This window comes from Oryctolagus cuniculus, chromosome 1, assembly GCF_964237555.1.
Source record: "Oryctolagus cuniculus chromosome 1, mOryCun1.1, whole genome shotgun sequence".
NCBI lineage: Eukaryota > Metazoa > Chordata > Mammalia > Lagomorpha > Leporidae > Oryctolagus > Oryctolagus cuniculus.
In genome coordinates this window covers 151964734-151991519 of record NC_091432.1, presented here as the reverse complement: position 1 = coordinate 151991519, position 26786 = coordinate 151964734, and the positions used below count along the sequence as shown (strand labels likewise).

The window sequence follows — 26786 nt, the reverse complement described above, 5'->3', positions numbered from 1 at the left end:
AGTGACACTTGATTTTCAGAGGATCAGCAAGATAGGAGATGAATGATTGCCTTAAAAAATTCTGATTATAAACTACATGCTGGAGCTTACGATTTAACATGGATGACTGAACACATTCTTTTACTCTTCCAGAATCTCATTGAAATGACTGGAGAAATATTAAAAATACATTAGTAGCAAACTTGGAAAACCAGAAAGTGAACAGTGTGGAGTTTCTAGAAGATAAAAAGCAGATTAATGAAGGGCCAGTTAACTGAAGAGTGGAGCAGCTCAGCTGTCCCGCTCAGCTCGGGAGCGTCTCCTCCTGAAAGCGGCTGTTGTAACGCAGGAAGCGCTGGGAGGAGGGCGAGCTCCATGGCAGCTGCAGGGAGGAGCTGGCTGTGGGGCCCTGCGTCTCCCCTGGATCGTCACCCCAGGGCCTGTCACCAAGATTTGAGTTTCTTAAAAGTGAACCGGGATTCTCATTTGGTTGAGGAAAAGCATTTCAAGCTTTAATCTTGGGCCGTCATCTATAAATGTGGTCCACCCAAAATCATCAGACACGAAGACAGCCATGAACATAAAAGGAGGCATGAAGTTTAAAGAAACAACCTGCTTAAGAAGTAGTTACTAGAGGAAATCTTAAAATTAGTACAAGATTTTCATAAGGATATTATGTCTGTAAAGAATAGGATATGACGAAAACAGATTTAGTTTCTGGAAATTAACATTTTGAGAAAATAAATCAGAAGATGGGCTAAAAAGCAGAATGGATTCAGTTGAAGATTAAAATTATGAAATTAAGGTTTGATTGAAGATCACCTAACCTGTACTGCAGAAGGACAAAATATGAAGTATGAAGGCAGGCATTGTGGCACAGTGGGTTAAGTCACCACTTGTTATGCCTGCATCCCTTATCGGAGAGCTGGTTTGAGTCACAACTACTCAACTTCTGATCCAGCTTCCTGCTAATGCACCTAGGAAGACAGAAGGTTACTCAGGGATTGGGCCCCTGCCACCCATGTGGGAGACTGGGCTGAAGTTCCTAGCTCCTAGCTTTGACCTGGCCCCCACCTGGCTGTTTGGGCCATTTGGGGAATGAACCAGGATGGAAGTCTCTCTGTCTCTGCCTCTCTTCCTTGTCATTCTGCCTTACAAATAAATAAATAAATCTTCAAAATCCACTGAAATATAGCAAATAAACAGGATAAATAGAAAAACCCACAAGGTGACAAGATCAAGCTTTCTCAGAATCAGCATGAATGAATTAAATTCTGCACTCCTTAAGCTTGAGTGAAAACACAAAATCCACTCTGTACTATTGCAAAAGACACAGACAAGAAGATAATAGGCAGATGCTAACTAAAGCAGGAATGACTCTGTTAACTTAAGACTAAATAGAACCAAAGATGCAAACTACTAAATGTGACAAAGAAAAATTTCTTTTTGGCTGATAAATATGTTGTCACAGATTTTTACAAGAGTATCTGTGTTTTTAAAGCTTCATTTCAAAATTACAGATTGAAAATTTAGAAATTGAAGGAGAAATGGACAGAAAAGTTACAATGAGAGATACATTTCTTCAAAATCAGTAGCTCTATTACTATGTACTTACTAGATTGGCTTTAGAAAATATAATAACAAGTGTTGGTGAGTATGCAGAGAAAATGGAATTCTTACCGCTGATGAGAATGCTAAATGACTTGGTCACTCAAAAGACTTTGGTACTTTTTTAAAATGCTATATACAAAGGCATGCCATGTGATCCAGAATCTCCTCCTTTGGATATTTAAAGCTGTGAAAGTTTCAGTTCACACAAAACCTGTATGTGGATGTTTATGGCAGCTGTATTTGTAATCACCAAATTATCTTCTGACATTTTGTGGAATGAATAGTGTGCTTCTATGTGTAGATGCTACTCAGCAATAAGAAGGAATAAATTGTTAATACATGTAGCAGCTTGCATGGATCTCTAAGCCATAGGCTGAGTGACAGAAGCCAGTCTCAGTAGGTTAAAAACTGTGATGCTCTTTTTATGACATTCTCAAAAAGACAAATCTGTAGTGATGGAATGTGTCAACGATTGCCAGATGTCGGGGGGAAGGGGTTGATTAGTAACAGGTGGAGAAAGATTTGATGATGAATGTTCTGATCCCAGTGCTGATGGCAGCATGAATCTGTACATAATGTTAGAATTCACAGAGTGGGGGATTGGTGTGGCATAGTAGATTGTGCCACCACTTGGTATACCTGCATCCCAAGTGAGAGTGCTGATGCAAGTCTTGGCTACTTCACTTCTGATCCAGGGGCTTGCTAATGTACCTAAGAAGCTACAGATGACAGTTCAAATTCCTGTCACCTGTGTGGGGAACTCAGATGGAGTTCCTGCCTCCCAACTTCAGCCTGGCACAGCTGTGGCTGTTGAAGCCATCTAGGGAGTTAACCAGTAGATGGAAGGTGTCTGTCATTCTTCCTTTCAAATAAATCTTAAAGAGAAAATTCTTCCCTCCCTTGATGCCATTTAAATAGTCTTTAAAGAAAAAGAATTGATAGAGCTGTATAGTAATTTATAAACTCAGATCTCTGGGGCCAGTGCTGTGGTATAGTAGGTAAAGCCATCTTCTGTGGTGCTGGAATCCCATCCCATATGTGCGCTGGTTTGGGTACTGGCTGCTCCTCTTCTGATCCAGCTCACTACTGATGCACCTCGGAAAGCAGTGAAAGATGGCCCAGGTACTTGGACCCTTGCATCTACATTGGAGACCTGGCAGAAGCTCTTGGCTCCTGGATTAAGACTGGCCCAGCTCCAACCTCTACCGCCATTTGGGGAGTGAACCAGCAGATAGAAAAACTTTCTGTCCCTACTCCCACCCTCTGTAACTCTGCCTTTCAAATAAATAAATAAATAAATCTTTTTTTAAAAAATCATATCCCCCTCATCCTTCAGTAGTTCAAGATACAGAAGGCATCATCTATCAATCAAATACTTTGTATACACCAGGAGTACAAAGTGTAGTCTCTGAAAAACCTGTAGACTATTTATAAAAGTGATTCTTGGGAGGGAAAATACTTGAAAAATATGAAGATCATATGGATGATATTCTCTTTGTATAAGTGGAAAAAGCATGTCAACTTCGAATTTTTTAAATCTAAATAACATTTAAAGGAAACATCAAAACAAATTGCAAACTGTGTGAAATGAAAAAAAAAAAAACTCCTTTATGAGATTCTGCTAAATCTGTGGTTCATGGAGAGTTTATAGACTTTGACTTCTGAAAGTAGAAAAACTAGAAGCTGATGAAATAAAAAATTCAGAAGCTAAAAGATAAGGTAGACCAAAAGTACAAGTAAGATATTAATAAAATTTAATCAAGTAAAGAAGCAAATTTTGATAAAGGGTTTTTTAAAATAATAACCATGACCGGGGCGCAATAGGTTAATCCTCTGCCTGTGGTATCAGCATCCCATGTGGCCGCCGGTTCTAGTCCTGGCTGCTCCTCTTCCAATCCAGCTCTCTGCTATGGCCTGGGACAGCAATAGAAGATGGCCCAAGTCTTTGGGCCCCTGCACCTGCATGGGAGATCGGGAAAAAGCACTTGGCTCCTGGCTTCGGATCAGCACAGCTCTAGCCATTGTGGCCATTTGGGGAGTGAATCAGTGGATGGAAAATCTCTCTCTCTCTGTTTCATCCTCTCACTGTCTGTAACTTTACCTCTCAAATAAATAAAATATTTAAAAAATAATAATAATAACCATGCCCACATCCTATTTCAGTCTGGTACATGGTTTGAGTCCTGGCAACTCTGCTTCTGATCCAGCCTCCTGCTAATGCACTTTCTGGGAGGCAGTAGATGGTAGCTCAAGTGCTTGAGTCCTTGCTGCCCACATGGGAGATCCAAACTGAGTCTGGACTCCTAGCTTTACCTGGGCCCAACCCTGGCTATTGCAGGTTCACTCTAAAATTGGGACGGAAATTATAATGAGTACTGTTTGCAGCTGACTCCAAATATGATTGTTCAAGGGGTTTTCAAAAGTTCATGAGAAATGAATAGTATGGAAAACTGCAGCATTTTAAACATTCCTTGCACCACTATAAACTGACCCTGTCAACATTTTTTGGTTAGAATTTCCCATCCACTGGTTTGCTCTCCAAATGCTTGCAGTGGCCAGGGAACTGAAATAAGGAACTCAATCCAAGTCTTCCGTGCAGGTGTTAGGAGTCCAACATCACATCTGCCTCCCAGCATACATATTAGCAGGTAGCTAAAGTCATGAGCCAGAACTGAGAATCAAACCCAGTACTTTGGTGTGAGATGCAGGCATCCTAGCCAGCACCTTAACTGCTAGGCCAAAGGTCCCTCTTGCAAGCTATTAATTCCACTTTTTGAAAATGATTTCTTGTAATTTATATCAATAAATTTGAAAGCTAATTGAAGTGTGACCTTTTAAGAAATATAGATTGTAAAAATTAATGAGGTGGGCTGGCACCGTGGCTCACTTGGCTAATCCTCTGCCTGCGGCGCCAGCATCCCATATGGGCACCAGGTTCTAGTCCTGGCTGCTCCTCTTCCAGTCCAGCTCTCTGCTGTGGCCCGGAAGGGCAGTGGAGGATGGCCCAAGTGCTTGGCTGCCTGCACCCGTGTGGGAGACCAGGAGGAAGCACCTGGCTCCTGGCTTCGGATCTGCACAGTGTGCCGGCCGTAGCAGACATTTGGGGGTGAACCAACGGAAGACCTTTCCCTCTGTCTCTCTGTCTCACTATCTAACTCTACCTGTCAAGTAAAAAAAAAAAATATATATATATATATAAAATGCAAATAAACCAGACATTTGACAGAAATTGAAAAAATAGTGTAAGAACTATTTAAAAAAAATACTGGAATGGGCTTCTGTTTCAGTAACTAATACGCTGCTTGGGACACCCATATAATATCAGAATCCCTGAGTTCGAATCCCAGCTCCATTCCTGATTGCAGCTTCCTGCTAATAATCACGACATTTGTGAACTATTTCGGAAGATGGGAAAAAGATGTAAAGTTTCTTAATTTGTTCCATATGGCTAGCATAATCCTGACACCAAAACTGCACAAATGCAGCACAAGGAAAACTAAAAGTAGATGCAAAAATCCAAAATAAAACTCCCAATTTGAATTCAGCACTATAGTAAAATACACAAGGGGACTTCAGTATGTTAATAGAAAATTGAATTAAAAGATAAAAAATGTAAATGTTATTTTGCAACATGAGCTCCATCAAGGTTAAGTGATCATCTGAGACATTTAGTCCATCCATAGAGAACTGAGGTGCTGGCCTTTTAGCCATGTCAGTGCAGTCTTTAATACATTAGTAACAAGGAAAGTGGGTGCTTTTTAAAGATTGCTGTTTTAATTAGGAAACAGTGGAAGTCAAAAGGAGTCAAATCAGGAGGAGCAATGAGCAGGAGCGTTGTGCAGAAAGGCTGTAGTCAAGATTTCTGGGGCATTATTTTTTTGTGAAAGTTTTGACTAATTTTCTCAAAACACTCATGAGCAGGTGTTACTGTTCTTCGGCCCTTGAGAAAGTCAACAAACAAAATGCCTGAGCATCCCTCAAAACTTGAATGATCTTTGCTCCTGACTCACTTTCGCTTCAGCTGCACCAGTTCCACCCCTTGGAAGCTGCATATTGGTTGTTTGTCTTCAGGATCATATTGGTAATACCGGTTTCACCTCCTGTTAGAGTTCTTTGAAGAAAGTCCTCAGGATCTTGATCCCATTTGTGGGAAATTTCCACTGGAGCTGTGCTCTTGTCTGCAGCCCGCTGGACAGCAAGTCTGCCCCACTATTTCAGTCATCATTGTGTCAGCTCACCTAGTTGAGATGTATTTGCTGTGGCTATCATTTTTGCTGTTTATCATTGGTCCTCTTAATTAGGGCATCAGCAAGCTTAATTTCCCCCCACAGATTGATGCGGGTGTTCTGCTGCTACCAGCTTCTTCAGTATTGTCTCATTTCTTCTCATAATGAATCATCAAATTGTCAACTACTGAGTTCTTTGGGACATTGTCGCTGTAAACTTTATGTGCGGCATGAGTGATGTCACCACTCTTCCACCGCAACATCACCATGAAATTGTTACTGGTTCTTGCTTGAATTTTAGGAGAACTCTTGTTGCTCTGTTAGGGTCTCTTTTCACACTGATGTCTTATCCTTCTGAATTCCTCAGATGAGATCTTGTCCAGACATATGACATAACAATTTAGTACAATTTATTTTGCTGCAAAAAAACTTTGGAAATCCCTGCATAGTTTTTTCATAATATTATTTTCTATGAGCTGCTTGAAGGCTCCTTGTATATAACTTTTAAATTAGAATTTATACAATAACATGCAAGAGTGAGTCAACTAATTCACTGTAACTAAATTAAAAGATTAAAGAATTACATAGCCATCTTCACATGCTGGAAAAGCACTCGTAAATTCCACATCCCCAGGTACTTGTGACAATCAAGAAATAGAAGATAGCTCCCTTAGCTGTCTACATTTATAATCTACAGCGAGCAAATGAGATAAAAAAACAGTGAAAAATTCTTATTACCCAGTAGACAAAAATATAGTACTTGATGAAAGTGAGGCAAGACTTCACAGTTTGTGACTAAAGGATTTCTTAGTTTTGGACAAAGAAACCTATAATGATCTGCTGGGCTGCCGTTGCTACTAATGAGAAAGCTTAGTAAGGAGGCCATGCAAAAGCCAGCACGCTGGTATCTATGCAAAATTGGATGTCAGATTAAACCAAAGATTGGAGAAATGCGCAATATAAGAAGGGTTTTTTAAAAAGTATTTATCATTTATTTGAAAAGCATAATGACAGAGTTTCTGTTTGCTGATTCGGTACCCAAAGGCCCACAGCAGCCAGGGTTGGGCCAGGCCAAAGTCAGGTGCCAGGACCTCCCATCTGGGTCTCCCATGTGGGTGGCAGGGCCTCATTGTCTGCTGCCTCCCACAGTGTGCATTAGCAGAAAGCGGGATCCAAAGTGGAGTAGCCAGGATTTGAATGAGGCACTCTTGACATGGGGTACAGGCATCCCAAGTGTGGCTTAACCCACTGTATCACAACAAAAGTTTTAATATAAAGAGCAGTTACAAAGAAAAACTGGACAGAGAACCTACAGATTTTTAAGGGACCGGCGCCGTGGCTCACTAGGCTAATCCTCCGCCTGTGGTGCCGGCAGCCCGGGTTCTAGTTCTGGTGGGGGCTCCAGATTCTGTCCCAGTTGCTCCTTTTCCGGTCCAGCTCTCTGCTATGGCCCAGGAGGGCAGTGGAAAATGGCCCAAGTCCTTGGGCCCTGCACCCGAATAAGACCAGGAGAAGCACCTGGCTCCTGGCTTCGGATCAGCGCGGTGTGCCGGCCACAGTGCGCCAGCCGCAGCTGCCATTGCGGGGTGAACCGACGGAAAAAGGAAGACCTTTCTCTCTCTCTCTCTCTCTCACTGTCCACTCTGCCTGTCAAAAAAAAAAAAAAAAGATTTTTAAGGAAGAAATATGGATAGCAAATGCATAAAAACTTTCTAAGCATTCAGGAAAATTAAAGTGATATTTTTCAATTGAAATGATGGATATTGAAAGATTGGTAATGCTTACTTTGAGCCATTGTTGAAAGCAGTTTAAGTTGAGGCCAGCATTGTGGCACAGCAAGCTAAGCTGTTGCCCACATTGTCAGTATCCTATATTGGAGTACCAAGTCAATTTCCAGCTCCTCCACTTCCAATCCACCTTCCTGCTAATGCACCTAAGAAGGCAGCTGAATATGGCCCAAGTCCTTGGGCCCCTGCCACCCACGTGGGAAACCAGGATGGAGTTCCATGCTCTTAGCTTCTGCATGGCCCAGCCCCGGCCTTTGGGCCATTTGCAAAGTGAGCCAGTGGGTGGAGGATTCTCTCTCTCTCTCTGTAACTGTGCCTTTCAAATAAATCAATAAATATCATAAAAAAAAGTATAAGTTGACACAGCTTTTTGGTTGGCCATTTTCTGTGTAAATCAATATTTTAAATGTGTTTAACCTTTGATCTCAGAACTCTGATTGCAGGCATGCAACCTGAAGCTGTATTTATTTAAGTGTCCAAAGAGCGACATACAAGAATGTGTATTGAAGCATTTTTGAAATAAATACTAATTAGAAGCAATGTGGTTGTACACAAATGGTTGAATTAGTACTTATGAATTCCTACCATGAAGTACTCTGCAGCAGATGAAAATTATGGCTCTACGGTGTGGACATGAACGTATTTGTATGATGTAATGATAAGAAAAACTGGTTATACAATAAGCATGTACCACTGTTTAATATACTTACAACTGTTTACATAGGTATAGTGCATATGTGTGCATCTGGCATGCCTAGAAAACCGACTCATGGATAGCGAACTCTTGACAGTGATTGTGTCTGTCCAAAGCAGTTGTATTGGAAAAGGAAGAGTGAAAGGGGATGTTTCACATTTCACTCGATTTATTTCTAGGTTATTTGATTTTAAACAAGTTTTTTTTTTTATGTATGACAAGTAATTTTCTAAATTCCTCTTTATAGGAAACTTGGAAAATGAAAAGCATAATATATTCCTTAATGCTCTGTGTCCATTTTTTATTCAAAAACGTCTCCCTTTTTTTAATCTATGTGAAAAATGGGTTTCATAACACAGCCTCCTCTCAGAATTTTGCACCCTGATATGTTGGTGTAGCCTACATAGTATATTCCAACTGTTTAAAAAAATTGAAACCCACAGCAAAAATTATATTTTCTGCAAAGCAAAAGTACGAGGTAATTGTCCTGGCCCCACCTGCCTCTTGGCACATACAGTGAGTGGAAAATTTCATCAGCAGCTCCTGCTGTACTTCTAGTGACTCAGTCTGATTCGCTGTTCTATTTCATTCCATTAAAGAAAATTCTGTTTGCAGCCCACTAAGTGTGTTTCACAGTGGACATGTGGGTCATGTGCTGCTGCTTGCAAACACTGGTCAGTTTCAAACGTCTGCTCTGGCTGCCCGCTGTGGACAGTGCAAATCTTCGCCCATCTGCTTTATTTTATGGCCACAGGTCATTTTTACCGTCACACACTGCCTAGCTTTCTTGAGCTCTTCGGTTCTCAGTTACACGTATGGTGATGTTCTTTAGATTTTCCTTTTGAACTTCGGTTTGTGATACTGAAAACCTGAGTTGTCACAGACGCTTCTGCCTCAGAATTATTAAAAGTCATTTCCTCGAAAAGGCAAAAAGGAACGAGAAGACTGCTTGTGACTTAAGGCACTCAGGGTATGCCTGGCTGCTCACCAAGGCACAGAATGTACCACAGGGATTGAGAGGGCTCAGCCTGAGGCCCATGCTCTCCTGTCAGAGTTTGTGAATTTTAAATGAGTGCCAATGAAAAAAACCTAGCTACTCTAATAATAGAGGACACCTCCTATAGACTAAATAATCATTAACTTTGTTCCTGAGAGACCAGTGAAGAATCGTTGGTTTATTTAATGTCTTCAAAAGACGATACTCAGAATCCTTGAAACGTAGCTGAGGATTTTCTCTCTCTCTTTTTTAAAAGACCACAAAATCTTAAAGCTAGATAATCTTACTTCAGTATCTTAAATGGTAAAAATAAGTAGGGTTTGAAAACACTAAAATCAGTTTGCTAAACAGCTTAATTTCTTTATACCAAAGTCAGACTTTACCTAAATCTTTGCCAACAGTCGAGTACCTTGTATACAAGAGGAGATGCTTGTATACATAAGTCCTAGCCTTGCAAACCTAGAAGGGTAAGAGTCTGCTTTTTAAAGAAGCAGTGAGGCCCAAGAGACACTGATGAGCTTGGTTAGGGGCTGCAGGTAGCTATGTTGGAACAGGGCCTGTTAACTTCCAAACCCGTTTTGTCCCCCATGCGCTGTGTGGGCTTTTGTGTCTCTCCTGTACAAATATTTATTATCACTTTGTTAACGAGAGTGGAGCTACATGTCAGAGCAGCTGCAGCAGTATCTCACCCTCCTGGTCCGAGCTGATGGCTTTTGTGAAGAGTGGTTAGCACAGCCAGCGTGATGCTATGAAACATGTTTTCTTTCTTGATTCTGTTTTTTATGGACATTTAGACTCATGAGAGTCTCCTCCCTGGTAGCCTCTGGTTGGAAAGCACCCCTCTTGTGGTCCCTTAGCCTTCTGTGTCAGCAGGGGCCCCAGGCTTGCAGCAGAAGCCTCTTGTCTGGGAGAGACTGCAGGGGGAAACAGCCATAGAGCTCCAGGGCAAGAAGGAAGGTGCTCCCTCGAGCAGAGGAAGCCTTATCTCAGAACAGGCAGGTTCAGCTCGCAGAGGTGGGCTTGCATTTACTGCTTTGGGAAGCGGCAGCTTCTGGGGAGAACTGCCCAGGCAGCGTCCCACGCCTCAGCTAGCCTTGGACTGCTGCCAACTTTGGGGAGGGCCCGACAGCAGCAGGCTTGTCCTCACAAGAATGGGTTTCTCCCAGTGAAGTTCAGAAGTCATAGACTAAGAGACTGACAGCCCGGAGAGCACGAAGCCAAGATTGTTCTGGAGGTGGACTCGACCCACTTGCTAAATGAGACCCTTCTGACCGAGCCGGAACCAAATCAAAGCAAAGAGGAAGTCATCTGAACCTTCAATCCTTCAATGTAGACCTTAACCTTCAAGAAAGGACCTCTTCTTTTTTTTTATAGACTTTAATAACTCCCTGAGAATTTAATAATGTGAAATACTTCACATAGTTCAAATCAGGGCATTTTAATATAACTGGCATTTATTATTTGGAGTGGTTTTATGCCTTCATTAGAGTTCAGTGCATTATCCCTGGTTAGTGCTACAGAATGTCCTACCTGGGAAAATGTCAGATGGAATGCAAACTGCATGGGAGGTTTCCAAGTACAGCAGGTATAGCCTTGAGTAAATTCAACCAGTATTCTTTTTAGAAGTTTTGAAAAATTACTTATTTGAAAGAGTTACAAAGAGAGAGAGAGAGAGAGAGAGAGAGATCTATCTTCCGTCTGCTGGTTCACTCCCCAGATGGCTGCAACCACTGGGGCTGGGCCAGGCCAAAGCCAAGAGCCAGGAGCTGCTTCTAGGTCTCCATGTGGGTAGCAGGGGCGCAACCACTCGGGCCATCTTCTGTCGCTTTCCCAGGCCATTAGCAGGGAGCTGGATTGCAAGTGGAGCAGCTGGGACACCAACTGGGACCCAAATGGTGCAGCTGCTGTGGAACATAATATGGAAATTTCTCAAAAGTTTAATAAAAATAAGATTGCCATATGAGCCAGCTGCCCCACTCTGGGTAAATATCCCAAGGAATTGAAAACAAGATCTTGAAGATTTATTGTACATTTACGTTCATAGCAGCATTATCCACAATAGCCAAAAGGTGGAACAATTTAAGCTTCCGCTGATAGAAGAATTGATTAGGAAAATGTGGTCTACATATATAGTGGAATAGTATTCAGCCAAGAAGGAAAGTAATTCTGACAACTGCTTCACAATGAATGAATCTTGAGGACCTTCAACCAGTCAGAAAAAGACTGGGAGACTAGGATGAAGCTCCTGGCTTGGGCTTGACTCAGTCCTGGCCATTGAGGCCACCTAGCAAGTGAACCAGTGGATGTAAAACCTTTCTGTCTCTCCATCTCTCTCTGTAACTCTTTCAAATAAATCTCAATAAAATAAAATACTGGAGCTGGCACTGTAACAACAGGTTAAGCTGCCTCCTGCAGTGCCAGCATCCCATGTGGGGCAAGAGTCCTGGCTGCTCCACTTCCTATCAGCTCCCTGATAGTGCTTCTAGGAAAGTAGCAGAAGATGGCTACTGCACTTACATGGGAGACCCAGATGTAGCCCCTGGCTCCTGGTTTTCGCCTGGCCCAGTCCTGACCATTGTGGCCATTTGGGGAGTGAACCAGAAAATGGAAAATTCTCTATCTCTGCCTACCACCCTCCCAATCTGTAACTGTGACTTTCAAGTAAATAAATAAATCCTTTAAAAAAAAAAGTAAAATGATCATTGCTAGGGACTAGGGAAGGAGAAGTAGAGATTTGTTGTAGAGTGAAAACATGTAATGCTACTGAACTGTATACTTCTGCATGGTTAAGATGATAAGGTTATGGTAAGTGTTTATTACCACAATTTTTAAAACTTCTGGGAGAGATTTTATGATGAACTTGAGTCAGGGGATCAGTTCTAGATTGATCTGAAACCATTAATTGTGGCCACTGAGCAATCAGCTCAAAACTCAAGAGCCTCCATTCTTATGGAGGGAAAAGCACTGAATGTCCACTACTGCGTGTTCATATAGTCTGAAACTGGAGGGGTGCTGGGAAGTTCTGGAATCCTATGGTTGAAAATACCTGTGACAAAGAAATTCATAAATGGAACATAAGCGTCATTGAAATCCTTGCAGAAGAAACGGTCTGTAGTTTTTGTGTGAAAGGAAGGAGTGAAAAAATTCTTTTTGAATTGTCCAAATCAGAAAAACAAAAAAAAACTAATAAATCTCAGAAGTTCAGTCTGGGGGCAGGTGTTGTGGTGGAATTAGATTTTTACAGCCCATATCCGAATGCCTGAGATTGAGTCCCACCTCTGCTTCTGATCCAGCTTCCTGCTAATGCACACCCTGGGAAGCAGCAGATGATGACTCAAGTACTTGGGTCCCTGCTACCTACATGAGAGACTTCAATTAAATTCTGGGCCTGTGGCTTTGGCTAGGTCCAGCCCTATCTGTTGTGGGAGTTTGAGGAGTGAACCAGCAGATGAATGAGCTCTCTCTCTCTCTTGCATGGTATGCCTTTCAAGTCAATAAAAATAAACTTTAAAAAAGACAACAAAAGTTCTAACCAAGTCAAAAGCACAGGGAATGCAAAAAGGCTGGACTGTTTGCTGAAGCTCTGGGAAAGATAAAATGTTCTTGCATAGTAAGTGTGACTCAGTGGTGTCTGATCTTCTGGATTCAGCCATTTAAGGTCTTGTGCAATCCAAAGTACAAGGGTTTCTTGGTTTTAAAGTAAAACTTGCTTTTGTAATATCACATAGCTTCTTGGTTCAGGATAAAATGTTAATCATTGATTTTCCAATGAAACTTGGGTTTCTGCAGGTTAGTAACTGATTCTACGTTTTCAAGCCATGCACCTGCACAGATGATGAGCTGGAAAGTCTGAGAGGCTGTGCATGTCATTAAAACACCTCAGGAATCTGATCAAGGATGGAGAGGAGGTTGCTGGGCAGAGCTATGGAGAGGAAGAGGGAAGGGAGAGGTGGATATAATGTTTGCCTTCCCAGCGGCCACATTTCTTCAGTATTGAGGTTCAGTGGGTGCTGCCAGTTCTACGGCTCTGCACCCTTGGGTGCAGGAGTGGGTGTATGCCCAAAGGCACTGGCATCCTTCCAAGAGCCAGAACCAAGGGAAGACAACACCTTCCTCCTTGATGGCAAAGGGTGTGATCACTGGCCATGGCTTTAAGCCCATAGAGTTCACCAGTTTGAGCAAATAAAAGGGCTTGAAGAGAGAGGCTAAGGCATGTCTTACAGCGTTTGGGGTTTTTTGTTTGGGTTATTCCTGAAGTGCACTTAACTTCCTGCACTCACCCTGGGACTTGGCTCCAGGTTCCACAAATGGGTTCGTTTCTTGACTGCTTGAGCTAGCTGGAGTTGGCTTTCTGACACTTTCTGTTAGAAGACCTCAGGGGTGCATTTCAGGGCAGTGAGTGCGGGTCACTGCACATCTCTCTAGGGTCAAGAAGAGATCCCGTGGCTGTGTGACACAGTGGGTTGGATTACTGCTTGTGCTGCTGGTATCCCATGTTGCAGTGCAGGTTCTAGTCCTGGCTCCTCTGCTTCCAGTCCTGCTCCCTGCTGATTCTGCTGCTGCACCTGGGAAAGCAGCAGATGACCGAGGTGCTTGAGTCCCTGTCACCCATGTGGGAGACGAGTACAGAGCTCCTAGCTCCTGGCTTTGGCCTGACTGAGCCCTGGATGTTGTTGCCATTTGTGGAATGAACCAGCAGATGGAAGATCTTTCTCTGCGGCTCTCCCCCTTTGCCTTTCAACTAAGTAAATAAGATCTTTAAGAAAAGAAAAGGTCCCTGTGAAGATGGACTGGTGATGGGATTCGGCTGCCACCTTCCTTATTTAAGGGGACAAGGCATAGCAGGAATCAGTCACTTAACCAAGAGCAAAGGAGAGAGATTGGTTTCTACTTCTGCCATTAATGTGCTCTTGATGTTGGGTGAGTTACTTTTTAGTGCTTTAGACAACAGCATCCAAAGGGCACTTGCTGCCTTTACATTCTTTCAAATACCTACATGTCAGTTGATTTGTGCTACTAAGGATTCTCTTGTTTTTTTTGCTCCAATTCTGCCTCCAGTTCTTGCTCACTTCCTTAACAGGATTTAACTTTTTGTCCTTCCTAAGTTAGCGAGAGGAACCAAAGAAGGAAAAGAGACTGTACCCTTTATCTTACCAGTTGAATTAAGCTTGCAGATGTTTAATAGAGAAAAGGTTATCTGTTTATTGGCAGAATAGGGCATAACAATGGCAAAAGAAATAGAAACTGTCAAATGGTTTTTGAAATATTCTGTCCCATGGTTGGAGGCTGCCAGTGGCTGATGCTTTACTGCAAGACAGAAGAGGCCTGAGAGAGCAGGGAAATGTGTCCAGTAGTCGAGTTCTGCTCTCCAAGAGTGGTTTGAGCCACTCTTACGGAAGATCCTTGGAAAGCCCTGAGTTCCCCCAGCATAACCATGTCAGATCTTTTTAGTTGGCTGTGGTTCATAAGCAAAAGCACACCAGGGTTTCTGTGATCTTATGGGAAACGTGTGGCTTGTCCATGTTGTGAGGAACGAGAATAAGGTGGTATGTTTTGAAGGTCTGTGACATATGTGCTTCCATGTTCCTTTGAAACATGTGTGTGTATCCAAAATAAGTTAAGGAGGATTGTGACTGGTTAACATCATGAACTTTTGATTTTTGTGTTGGGAGAAATAACAAAATGGGTCAGAGGCTTTCTCAGAAAAAAAAGTTGTGCTTTCAGAGGTTTGGCTAAATTTTCAGAAAACTCAGGACTGGCCACTTGCAAGGACATGAATGCCATCAGCTCTGGAGCTTGGGACTCTTTGGACTGTTGACAAGAGCCAGTATAAACCCAGGCAGACACTGAGTTTTTAAGTGTATTGGCCAGGTATTGAACAGTGAATAAGGAAGCCCATTCTCCAGTTTCTGTGTCTTGGGAAGCTGTGATTTCTGTTTCCTTGTGAGGAAAAAAAAAAATCAAAGTGTAGAACTGCCTGAAGAGGAGAAGCATCTAACTATGGTTGGCTCTGAGAGAAGCTGGTTGCCTAGAGTCTTGCGGACAAGGCGGCACATGTCTGAGCTTCTCTGGCTCTTGGTGTGCTCATCTGCTGCTACCACCTTTTCCATCAACCAGAATCTTTCTATCTAGTACCATTATGTCAGAAACAGGACATCTTCTCAACTGGTTTACCTCTTCCTAAGGCCAATACAGAGGAGTGGGCTGAACAAGCATTAGTCCACATACTTTACCCTGTTTGGAAAACCAAACAAAAATGTGCACGTGTGTGTGGGTGGGTGGGTGGGTGTGGTGGGCGCGCGCATACGTGCTTATGGCCAATTATTTCTGGTTTCTTTACATTTTAAATAAAAACATGCTTAATATTTGTTATATAAAAATGCAAGACAAAATGCATAGGATATGCTTCTCTGCATATAAAAAGAATGATGGGAATAAGTATAGATTTGTGTTTGCTCATATGTGCTAAAGAAGCAGTGGAAAGATATGGAAGGAAATGAAGAAAGTGGATATTAGTGGGGATGGGTGGGACCCAGATGGTGGTGGTCCAAGGACATCTTTTCACTGTGCATCTTTTCTATGCCTGATTTTTTTTAAATTAAGTTATACAAATCTCATGTATTTCATATATACAGATTTAGGAACATAGTGATACTTCTCACCTGACTCTCTCCTGCCCATGCTTCAACCCTTCTTCCTCCCTTTCCCATTCCCACTCTTAATTTTTATAAAGATCTACTTTCAGTTTACTTAATGATCATAAAGGTAACACTACACTAAGTAAAAGAGTTCAACAAATAGTGTAAAGAAAAATATAGTGTTCCTTAACAGTAGAGACAAGGGCTGTAAACAATCATCGAATCTCAATATGTTAATTTCACTCCAATACATTATATTTTAGGTACTCTATTAGTTGCCTCAGGTCATGGAAAACATATAATATCTGTCTTTTTGGGACTGGCTTTTTTTTTTTTAAGATTTATTTGTTTATTTGAAAATCAGGGTTACACAGAGAGAGGAGAGAGAGAGAGAGCGAGAGAGTGAGAGAGAGGTGTCTTCCATCTGCTGGTTTACTCCCCAGTTGGCCACAATGGCCAGAGTTGCGCCAATCTGAGGGGAGAAGCCAGAAGTTTCTTCCAGGTCTCCCACACTAGTGCAGGGTCCAAGGACTTGGGCCATGTTCTACTGCTTTCCCAGGCCATAGCAGAGAGCTGAGTTGGAAGTGGAGCAGCCAGGACTCAAGTGGAATGAGTACCCATATGGGATGCTGGCACTGCAGGCGGTGGCTTTACCTGCTACACCACAGCGAAGGACTGGTTTATTTCACTAACTATAATGGTTCCCTGTTGTGTCCATCTTGTTGCAAAAGACAGGATTTCATGGTGTTTTGTTTTTTATATACAGCTGAGTAGTACTCCATAGTGTATACATACCATAATTTCTTTATCCAGTCAACAGCTGATGGACATCTGGGTTGATTTGTATCTTAGCTGTTGTAAATTTGCATACTCAGTACCTGAACTAAAATAATCCTTGAGGGGTAGGATATTCTCTGCTAAGAAGTGAATTTCTGTAATATTTGTTTAAAAGTGATCATATTTTATATTTATGTCAGAAAAACTTAGCAAAGAGAAAACAATTATGGGACAACAAACCGTGGAGGATGGCCCAAGTGCTTGGGCCCTGCACCCGCAAGGGAGACCTGAAGGAAGCACCTGGCTCCTGGCTTCAGATCGGTGCAGTGCACCGGCTGTAGCAGCCATTTGGAGGATGAACCAATGGAAAAGGAAGACCTTTCTCTCTGTCTCTCTCTCACTGTCTAACTCTGCCTGTCAAAACAAAAACAAAAACAAACAAGCAAACAAAAGAAAAACAGTGTTGCTCCCTAAGGTGATCTTGGAGAACAAAGACAAAGTATGAGATATTTCTGTAGGGACCCAAACTGTGTGCAAATGTGTCAAGTTCAAAAAGCCAGGAAGAAGAATCATGCACCCCCTGGGTCTCCTACATAAACACGTCTCCAGATGTTTACTGCGATCAGACAGCTTCTGCAAGCCACACTCCTAAAATGGTTAAACATTTCCCCATGGCATTCAGCAATCACGGGAAGACTGAAGATCAGGACAGTGGCAACCGCTAACTTAGTGATTAACAGATCTTTCAAAAGGAGAGAATTGGCCGGCGCCGCAGCTCCATAGGCTAATCCTTCGCCTGCAGCACTGGTACCCCGGGTTCTAGTCCCAGTTGCTCCTCTTCTAGGCCAGCTCTCTGCTGTGGCCCGGGAGTGCAATAGAGGATGGCCCAAGTGCTTGGGCCCTGCACCCGCATGGGAGGCCAGGAGGAAGCACCTGGCTCCTGGCTTCGGATGGGCGCAGTGCGCCGGCCACAGTGCACTGGCCACAGCGGCCATTAGGGGGTTAACCAATGGAAAAGGAAGACCTTTCTCTCTGTCTATCTCTCTCTCTCTCACTGTCCACTCTGCCTGTCAAAAATAAATAAATAAATAAAAGGAGAGAATTAGCTTGGGGTGGAAAGAGACCGTGGGTCTACAGAGGACACTGGCAACCACCGTTGCCAAAGACACCATGCATCAAATCTGGGGCTGGCAGGCTAGGAGGACCTCACCAGTAAAAAGTCCAAGGAACGAACGATCTTTGAGGTCCGTGTCTGCTCTGGAGAGGATGCATCTACTTTGAGGGAGTGGCCTCGTCTCCAGGCAGCAGGGCGAGGCAGTGCACGCCACAGGCTTGTGCAACAGCCTCCACTGCTCACACCCTTCACTCCCCAGGGCTCTGATCGATCAGGTTCAGCCTGTGTTTTTCTGATCAGGCTCCCTTTCAGGAGGATGTACATGACTACACTGACACTTTGACATCATTTTAAAGATTGATTTATTTGAAAGAGTTGCAGAGAGAGAGATTTTCCATCTGTTGGTCAGAGGGCCACAGTGGTCAAGGTTGAGTCAGGCCAAAGCCAGGAGCCAGGAGCTTCATCCAGGTCTCCCATGTGGGTGCAGGGCCCAAGTACTTGGGTCTGTAACCTTGAATTTAGAATGCATGCAGAATTTCTTTTGGCTCCTGAATTCCACATGGTCAGTGAATCTGGTTAAAATTCGTTAGTCAGCGTTAGCTGTCTGAGGAAGTTTATTCACATGAGACAAGTGAGGCCATCCTGGAGACACCGAGTCGTTCTATAACCTCAGAGTTCTACTTAGGCAACGTGAGTTATGTGTGCTGGGCTATGCAAGATCAGTACAAAGTGTTATTGTTGAAAATTTTCCATGCAGTCCCTCGTGTCTGCTGTCCTCCACCCAATCCTCTGACAGTGCTCTGGGAATGGCTTTATGTTGATTTACAGTGGAGCCTCATATTTCCTCCCCACTGCCCCAGGACAATGTTGGGAGAGATTGGCTCTCAGGATGTGTGGGCAGCTGATTCTAGGTGACATTCCATGATTCCTTCCAGCTCTGTGAGTTTGGGACACAAACATACCCTATGCCTGGGCCTGCCCTCCAACTATTTCTTCTTACCAATGCAGAATATATCCCTTTAGCAACATGCACCTTGCCAAAGTCTGTGGTGGACTTTTGGGTGGTTTTGCAAATATAGGGAAGTGGATCCAATGCAGATTGAATAGAAGTGAATGATGTAGCAATCTTCCATGTGCAGTGTCACTCATCACTGAAAACCTTGGCCTAGAATTGTAATCACATAGTGACATGTTAGTACCCGACAAGGCGTTCAGCCTCAGCAGAAGGAGCTTGTAGGTTGACAGGCTGTGGCAGCCACAGGCTCTCCAAGTTTGCAAAGTGGCTTCCTAGCGTCTTCCCTGGGCTTCAGGATCATCTGACCCCATCCCACTCCCATTCTGTTACTGACATTACCAACTTTTCAAAAGATGATTAGCAAGTTTTAAGTGCTCATTATTGGAAAAGCTGAAGAAATAATCAATACATTCTCCCCAAGCAACAAAGACTGTTGCATTTTCATTTATTTTCTTCTCTCTGCCTTGTCTGTTCATGAGACTGTTTGTCCCACACTTGTGTGGTGCTGGGGCTACAGCAATGAGCAAGGCAGATGTGGTCTCAGCTCCTCCAACAACTTACCTTCTAATGGGGGGGGTGGGCAATTACGAAGTAGTACTGCAGAGACTGGTCAGTCACGAGAGAAAGAGGTAATGGTTGAATCAATAGGATGGAGAACCTGGTCAGGTGTGGTCTTGTGGTGCTGTTATGAGTTTGGGGGTTGTTCTGGATGTAGAGAGAAGCTGACAGATGGCTTGAATCAGGAGAGTTACAAGTTCTGCTTTACGTTTTAAAAAGTTGACTGTGGGGGCCAGCGCTATGGCATACTGGGCTAAGCCTCCGCCTGCAGTACTGGCATCCCATATGGACGCCGGTCGCGGGCGGCTCCTCTTCTGAACCAGCTCTCTGCTGTGGCCTGGGAAAGCAATGGAAGATGGCCCAAAGCCTTGGGCCCCTGCACCCGCATGGGAGACCCAGAAGACGTTCCTGGCTCCTGGCTTCAGATTGGCCCAACTCTGGCTGTTGCAGCCATTTGGGGAGTGAACCAGCGAATGGAAGACCTCTCTCTATCTTTCCTTTTCTCTGTTTGTAACTCTGCCTCTCAAAAAAATAAATAATTTTTTAAAAAAAAGAATGCATCTGTACTGAACATGCACAGACTTGTTTTTAAAAAACAAAGTCGACTGTGGTTGCTGTTTGAGGAATGGCTTCTTGGTGGGGCAAGGTCAGTACCAGTAGACTAGCCCCAAAGTCTGGAAATCATGGGAGCAGGGACTGGGCAAACAGTATGGAGACAAAAGTGGATGGATGCAGAATGGAGGTAGAATAGATTGGAATGAAGAAGGAGACAAGATAAAACCTCCCTTGAAATTGCTGAATGGGCTGGGAGATAATTTTAAATAATGGCAAGCAGTTTTCTGTCTCACAAGCTGAAAGCTTCAACTTTGAAACAAACCTCTCAACTGTAAGAAAATCACAATAGTCCAGTATTTGTAAGTTCATTCTTTTTTTTAAACAAACCTGCACTGTGCGCTTACTCTGGCTAGGCACTATGTTTTGCAAATCAACAAACCCAGGAAGAAAAAAGTTTGGCTGTCACAGAATTCGTATGCTACCCGACAGGCAACAGATGTAATGGATGAAGTAAATATACGGGTATAGCCTGTTCGAAGGTGACTCATGCTTTGCCGAAAAGAGAAATGTTTTTCAGGGTAAGAGGAATCGGAGGCACATGTACGGAGGGGGAAGTCGCAGTACTAGATGGGAGATGGGGCAGGCCTCATTGAAAAGATGTTTGTAAGAAAATGATTCTGCACAAACACACCAAACCCCCTCCTATGTGGCAAGAATGCAATATTGGTTGAATGACTGAATGTTGATGAATGAATCTGAGGGCATCTGTTAGTGGTCTGGTTTGGGACTATATATTGTTGTCTAAGTTGGAGCAGGAATGCTGACTCCAAGGAAATGGGCTATTTAAAAATTATTAATTTTGCTACTGGGGTTATCTTTGTTATTTGTGGTGATATGCAAATAGAGATGATTAGTTCCTGAGGTGATGGGAAGTGGCTTTTATTTTCATCTGTTATTTCACACAGAGCATACAAGGGTGTTTCAAAATGTTGATGCGTGGGGCCAGCACTGTGGCATAGCAGGTGAAGCTGCCGCCTGCAGCACCAGCATCCCATATGGGCACCGGTTCAAGTCCCAGCTGCTCCACTTCAGTCCAGCTCTCTGTTATGGCCTGTGAAGGCAGTGGAAGATAGCCCAGACCCCTGGGCCCCTGCACCTGCATGGGAGACTCAGAGGAGGTTCCTGGCTTCTGGCTCCTGGGTTTGGATTGGCCCAGCTCCAGCTATTGCGGCCATTTGGGGAGTGAACCAGTGGATGGAAGACCTCTCTCTCTCTCTGCCTCTTTGTAACTCTTTCAAGTAAATAAATAGAGCCACCCCACCTCAGCCAACCTTCTGGGACCTAGAAGTAGTACAGAGCTAATTGAGCGAAGCCATGAAAACCTAGAGAATGGTGACAACTCAGTCATGTTTTCAGCAGATAGAGGACTAGTGGCACCTTCTCCCAGCCTACCCTCTGGGACTGTGGGAGTACCTGGGGTTAGTGATTCCAGCAGTTGTGAAGGCAACTCCTTTACTCCCCTGGGGGGTTGGATGCTATGGGTCTAAAACTAAGATTTTTTAAAAATTTGTTTGAAAGGCAGAATTACAGAGACAGAGACGGAAGAGTGAGCGAGAGAGTGCCTCCATCTGCTGGTTCACTTCTCAAAATGGGCACAATGGCCAGAGCTGGGCCAGGCGGCAGCCAAGAGCCAGGAGCTTTCTCCAGTCTCTCGCGTGGGTCCAGGGGCCCAAGGACCTGGACCATTTTCTGCTGCTTTCCCAGTCACATTACAGGGAGCTGGATTGGAAGTGGAGCAGCAGTGGGGCGCTGGAACTTGTGCCCATATGGGATGTCAGGGCTACAGGTGGAGGCCTTACCTGCTATAACAAGGCCAGGCTCTCCTCATTCAATTTTGCAAGGTGCTTGTACATTTCATCTTTTTCTAGAAACTTCGCCCTCCAGTCCCCTAGCCCAGAGCAGCGTCTCTGCTCCGGGCCTCATCCCAGCTCACCAAGCCCCAGCAAGGACACAATGCCAGAACCCCCAAAGGCACATTAAACTTTCTCTGACTGGGGTAGCTGACGCTGTGGCTGGTGAAAGTCCCGGAACGGGCACCACGGGCACTGGACCTACTCCCGGTGTAACAATTTTACTCAGAGACCTGGAGAAATAATATTTTTTTATGTCGAAACGAACTGCGTTCACTTGCGGAGCAGAACGCAAGGCGTTCTGCAAGAACTGAGGAGGCTCCAGACTTCAAAGCGACTTCCCTCCTGCAGGGAAAGGGGTTCCCTGTGCTCAGGAGCTCACGTGAGGCTCCGCGAAGGGAGCTGGGGTGGGAAAGCTGGAGCAGCTCTGGCCCTGCCCCCAGCGGGTGTCGCGTTGCCGCGAGCGTCTCCTCGCGTCTCTAAAACTCACAGCTTATCAGCGTGGGCGAACCCGAGAGCCGTCGCCAGGTTCCGGCTCCCTCGGTTCACCAAGAAGGAAATAAAGAGCGACTTTGCAGCACCCGCCGGGGTGGGGGGTGGGGTGGGGGCGTCCACAGTGCCCCTCCCCCGTTTTCTTGACTTGCAGAAACTCGGGGTCCCTGTGCAAGCACAAAGGGCCGTCTCCACCCGCCACCCTCTGGCCCCATCTTCAGTAGCTGCAATTCCACCCTAGGGGCCCCACCTCTCCACTGGGATAGCTGGCTCGCGTGCTTAGAAACGTTTCGTGCATTAATTACTAATGGGTCTGGAACAAAAGTATCAGATGCCAGTCTCGGGACTGATGGAGGAGAGGTGGGTGGATGGGGCCGAGGGAGCTCACGTTGCTGGGCAGCTCCGGGTCCCGTCCATTGGGGCAGGGGGCTGGAGGGGAGGAAGCGAGGCCGCCCGAGGGAGGATCGCGGGCCGGCAGGGGCAGCCTCTTCCCCCCCACTCATGATCTCTGGGTGGGCGTTCCACCGAGCAAGGAAGCTGGTGCAATCTCCTCCGCGCCTTGCATTGATTGAAAAGGGGTTGGAATACAAAACGCGAGGAGTGACTGCTCCCGGACTCGGCTCGTGGGCGTGGCCAACGGGGACGCGAGCTCCCTGCTGCGAACCAATCAGCGCGGGAGGCCAGCTACAGTGGGCCAATGGAAGCCGACTCGGCCAGGGGAGAAGGAAGGCTGCCAGCGCCGGCCGCACACTTGGCGCGGCGCGGCCCAGGGGCACCCACTGGACACGCCGTGGCTCCTCAGTAGCTGACTCGCCGCCCGCACCGCAACGCCACGCCATGGACTCTCCGAGGCAGATTGTCAACTTCGGGCCCGGGCCCGCCAAGCTTCCGCACTCGGTGAGACCCCCACGAGCGCGTGCCGGGGGTGTGGGCTGAGGAAAAGCGCGCGCGCGGGCTTGCGCTCCTGCTCTGGGCGCCGCGAGTGGCCCCGCGCGCTTGTCCCCGACGTGTACGCCCGCTCCAGGAGCTCTGGCACCGGAGCTCCTGAAAGTTTGCAGCGGGCGAGGGAAGCTCGGCGACGCGTGCCGGTGCTTCTGCCCCTGGAACCTGCTGCCTGTGCGGGACGTGCACCGTTCGGGCCTCCGGGGCTTGCTGTGCTGCCAGTGTCTCGCACCTGCGGACTCCCGGGCTGTGTCTTCTCCGGGGCCACGGCGGGGCCCCGGGCACGGCGGGCGAGAAGGAAGTGCCTCGCGCAGCAGTGCTGCGAGCCGGGACAGTGTGGAGTGAGTGGATGTATGAATGGACTCGTAGCAGCGAGGGGTGATACTTGGGACTGAGTGGATGATGGATTTGTGTACCGCCGTGGAGCACGTTAACAGAAGGGGATTGCAAACGGAGGGGCCGCGCGTGTGGTTGGGAACGTGGTGTTTAGAAATGTAGCTTCGAAAGTCTGCAGTTATGCTTTGCCCTCCAGAACCTACGCTTCCCTAAAGCTTTGGTCTCCTCTGTTTTGTCTGCGTTTTGAACCTGCCCGTCCCTTGCAGTCATCAGAGTATTCAAATTGGTAGATAGCGGGCTGCTTAGGCCAGTTATGTTCACTTTATTCTGGAGCGGATGGAGTGAGTGAGCGTGACCAGAGAATGCACACGCAAGTGCAGGAGGAACTCAATCCCCGCCTTCCAGACCCCGGCCAGGTTCCAGCTCCTCCCCCCCCCCCCCCCAGCTTTGTGAAAGGCGAATTCCGGGTCGGCCTTGAACCCTTTGCCATACTGGCGGCCGCCCTTGCTGTCCTGTTTGTGTTTTTCTAACCGGGATAAAGCCGATAGTATGTTGTAGCAGTGTGGGTCACAGCCAAGGACTTCACAATTGTCTATTGTTGGACGGAGGAGAAATCTCGCCAGACAGAGCCTTCCCTGTGTTGCAGAGCAGAGAATGTTAGAACAGCAGAGGGGAGAAGACGCGCGCTTTCCGGGGTGCTGCGCCTGGAACTGGGAGAGCAGGGCCTACTTTTCTCTCCGTTATTACAGTTCATTTTAGGGGACACTCCCTGACAGAACTGTGGACTGTCCCTCCCCGCTGCCGTGTTTTGGAATCTTCCAAGTATTTGGCACCTGTGCATTTTGTTACGAATTTATTAGAATAGAGGTTGAGGTGGATGATATAGTCATTTACTTATTATTTATTTTCCTGGGGAGAATTTTTCCCCTCAGATTGAGTGTAACCCCAGGGAGGGAAGGTGCAGATGTTGCTTTGTGCGTGTCTTTTTGATGTACTTGAATTGTAATTTTGAGAGCAGCTTTCAAACTTTATTTTTCTGGGGGGAGGGATGCAACCTATAGTGAAAAATGTATCTTTAAAAATGACAAATTACAGGTGTATAATTATAATAGTAGCCTTATGAAGTAATGTTTGGTCTAATTACCTGTAACATACTCTTTTTTTCTATCTCTCTCTGGTATGTTTATGTTATGAAAAAAATTTATAGGGAGGAACCAAAGCGGTTGCCTTGTGCAGTTTGAAAAAAAAAAAGACCCACTATATGGTGGGGAGGTGTGTTTTTTGGTAGATGTCCTTACATCTCTGCACTGGTTTTGGTTATGAACTTTCACAGATGGATTTCTGTCTATAAGACAGAGTCTTAAAATGAGCTCCCAGAGGATTCAGTCACAGGTGAAAGAATTCTCTCATTTATTTGATCAGCCAGGGTTCATAGCATTCAGCAGGTAAAGAAAAACCACATTCTTGAACCATCTTGTCAAGGCCATATTTTGTCTAATTTATTAATAAAATACTTTTCAAAATAAAGATTTATTTGTTTGAAAGGCAGAGACACAGACACAGAGAGAGAGATCTTCCATTTGCCATTTCAATCCCCAAATGGTGGCTACTGCTAGGGCTGGGCCAGACCAAAGCCAGGAGCTGGGAGCTCCATCCAGGGACCTAAGCACTTGGGCTACCTTCTGCTGCTTTCCCAGGGACATCAGGAGGGAGCTGGGTCAGAGGCAGAGGGGCAGGAACTTGGATATGGGATGCAGGTATCCCGAGCTTCGCTTAACCTGCAGCCCCACAGTGCCCGCTCCTGAAATCCTGTGCTTTCAAACAAGTGGCAGGCACGCTGAGGTTGTGTTTCAGGGTCGTCCTCCTTAGCTACTGTGTTTTTAAGGAAAAAGATCTCCCATTTGTCGGCTTTCTCTGGTGCCTGATTATTTTATTGTTTCTTCAGCCCAGAACGTTATGCTTTCTCTACTGACAGGTGGGGTTTGTAGAGGGGATATTTTCTAGGGAATCAGTGAATTTATGTCTTTGGAAACCGTGTTTCTTGGCACCAGTCTGGTTGTCTAAGTTCTTGCTCAACTTGTGTGTAAGTTGCATCAGTGAGGCTCTGTGGGAAGGGGGAGGAGGGGACTGGAATGCGGGGGGACAGAACCTGGAACTTAATGGGCTCCGGGGTGGACTTCCCCTTCTCCATCCCTGGTTTGTAGGTCCAGAGGGAAGCTGTGCATGACATACTGAAATCATCTTTCCTTCTTTCCTAGGTATTGTTAGAAATACAGAAAGAATTACTAGACTACAAAGGACTTGGCATTAGTGTCCTTGGTAAGATTTACTTTTGGATTCTGTGAGTGTTTGAGTTTCAAAGGGAACTGATTTAAATGCATCAAGCCTAGGATTTCTGCAGGCTCTTCCGGTAGGCCTTTGTAGATACGAGTGTGTTTTTAAACTTTAATAACTTTGTGGTTGCATGGTAGATAGAAACGGTTTGAAAACAGCACCAATGCTGGTGAGCGGTTTAGATATCTCAGCTTGCTGTTTCATAGTTAGTTTCTACTTTCTGCTAAGCACAGCATCTGGGATCAGGAGATACCGTACATTGCCTAACGGTGGCCCCCAACATTCAATTTGCAGTTTTTATTATACTTAAATATAAGTTTCTTTAAAAATTTTTTTATTTATTGGAAAGGCAGAGGGACAGAGACAGAGAAATCGTCCATATGCTGGTTCATTCTCAAAATGTCCACAATAGCCAGGGGATGGTAGGGACCCAAGTATTTGGGACATACCTGCTGCCTTCCAGGATATGAAATGATGAGAGAACTGGAATTGGATGTAGAGTTGTGACTGAATCCACAACAACCACAGCTGGCCCAGGCTGAAGCCAGGAGCCCAGAACTGAATCCGAATCTCCTGTGTGGGTGGCAGGGATCCAAGTATCTGGCCATTACTTGCTGTCCTCCAGGAACAAGCTGGAGGGAAGCTGAAATTGGAAGCCAAGCTGGGACTTGAACCTATGCACTCTGACATGGGCTGCAGGTGTTCCAAGCATTGTGCCAAATGCCCGCCTCACAGGCTTCTTAAAAAGCACACAGGCTTTCTATGAAGAGCTTACATATTAATGATTTTATTGCTAAGTTTCTTTCCCTTACATGGTTGGA

The 26786-nt window shown here is 45.1% G+C and overlaps 2 protein-coding genes across 2 annotated transcripts in view; both read left to right on the top strand.

Annotated features, from left to right (window-relative positions):
- CEP78 (centrosomal protein 78) overlaps positions 1 to 14044 on the top strand; it is a 65976-nt gene extending 51932 nt beyond the window's left edge. The window contains exon 18 of the mRNA XM_070050504.1: positions 133 to 14044. Coding sequence (XP_069906605.1) covers positions 133 to 143 — 11 coding nt within the window. The 3' untranslated portion in view covers positions 144 to 14044. The remainder of the gene's footprint in view (positions 1 to 132) is intronic.
- Positions 14045 to 23113: 9069 nt separating this feature from the next.
- Positions 23114 to 26786, top strand: part of PSAT1 (phosphoserine aminotransferase 1) — a gene marked incomplete at its 5' end in the record, with an annotated part of 29753 nt that continues 26080 nt past the window's right edge. Inside the window, 2 exon segments of the mRNA NM_001082271.1 lie at positions 23114 to 23250; positions 25890 to 25950. Of these exon segments, the coding sequence (NP_001075740.1) occupies positions 23191 to 23250; positions 25890 to 25950 (121 nt within the window).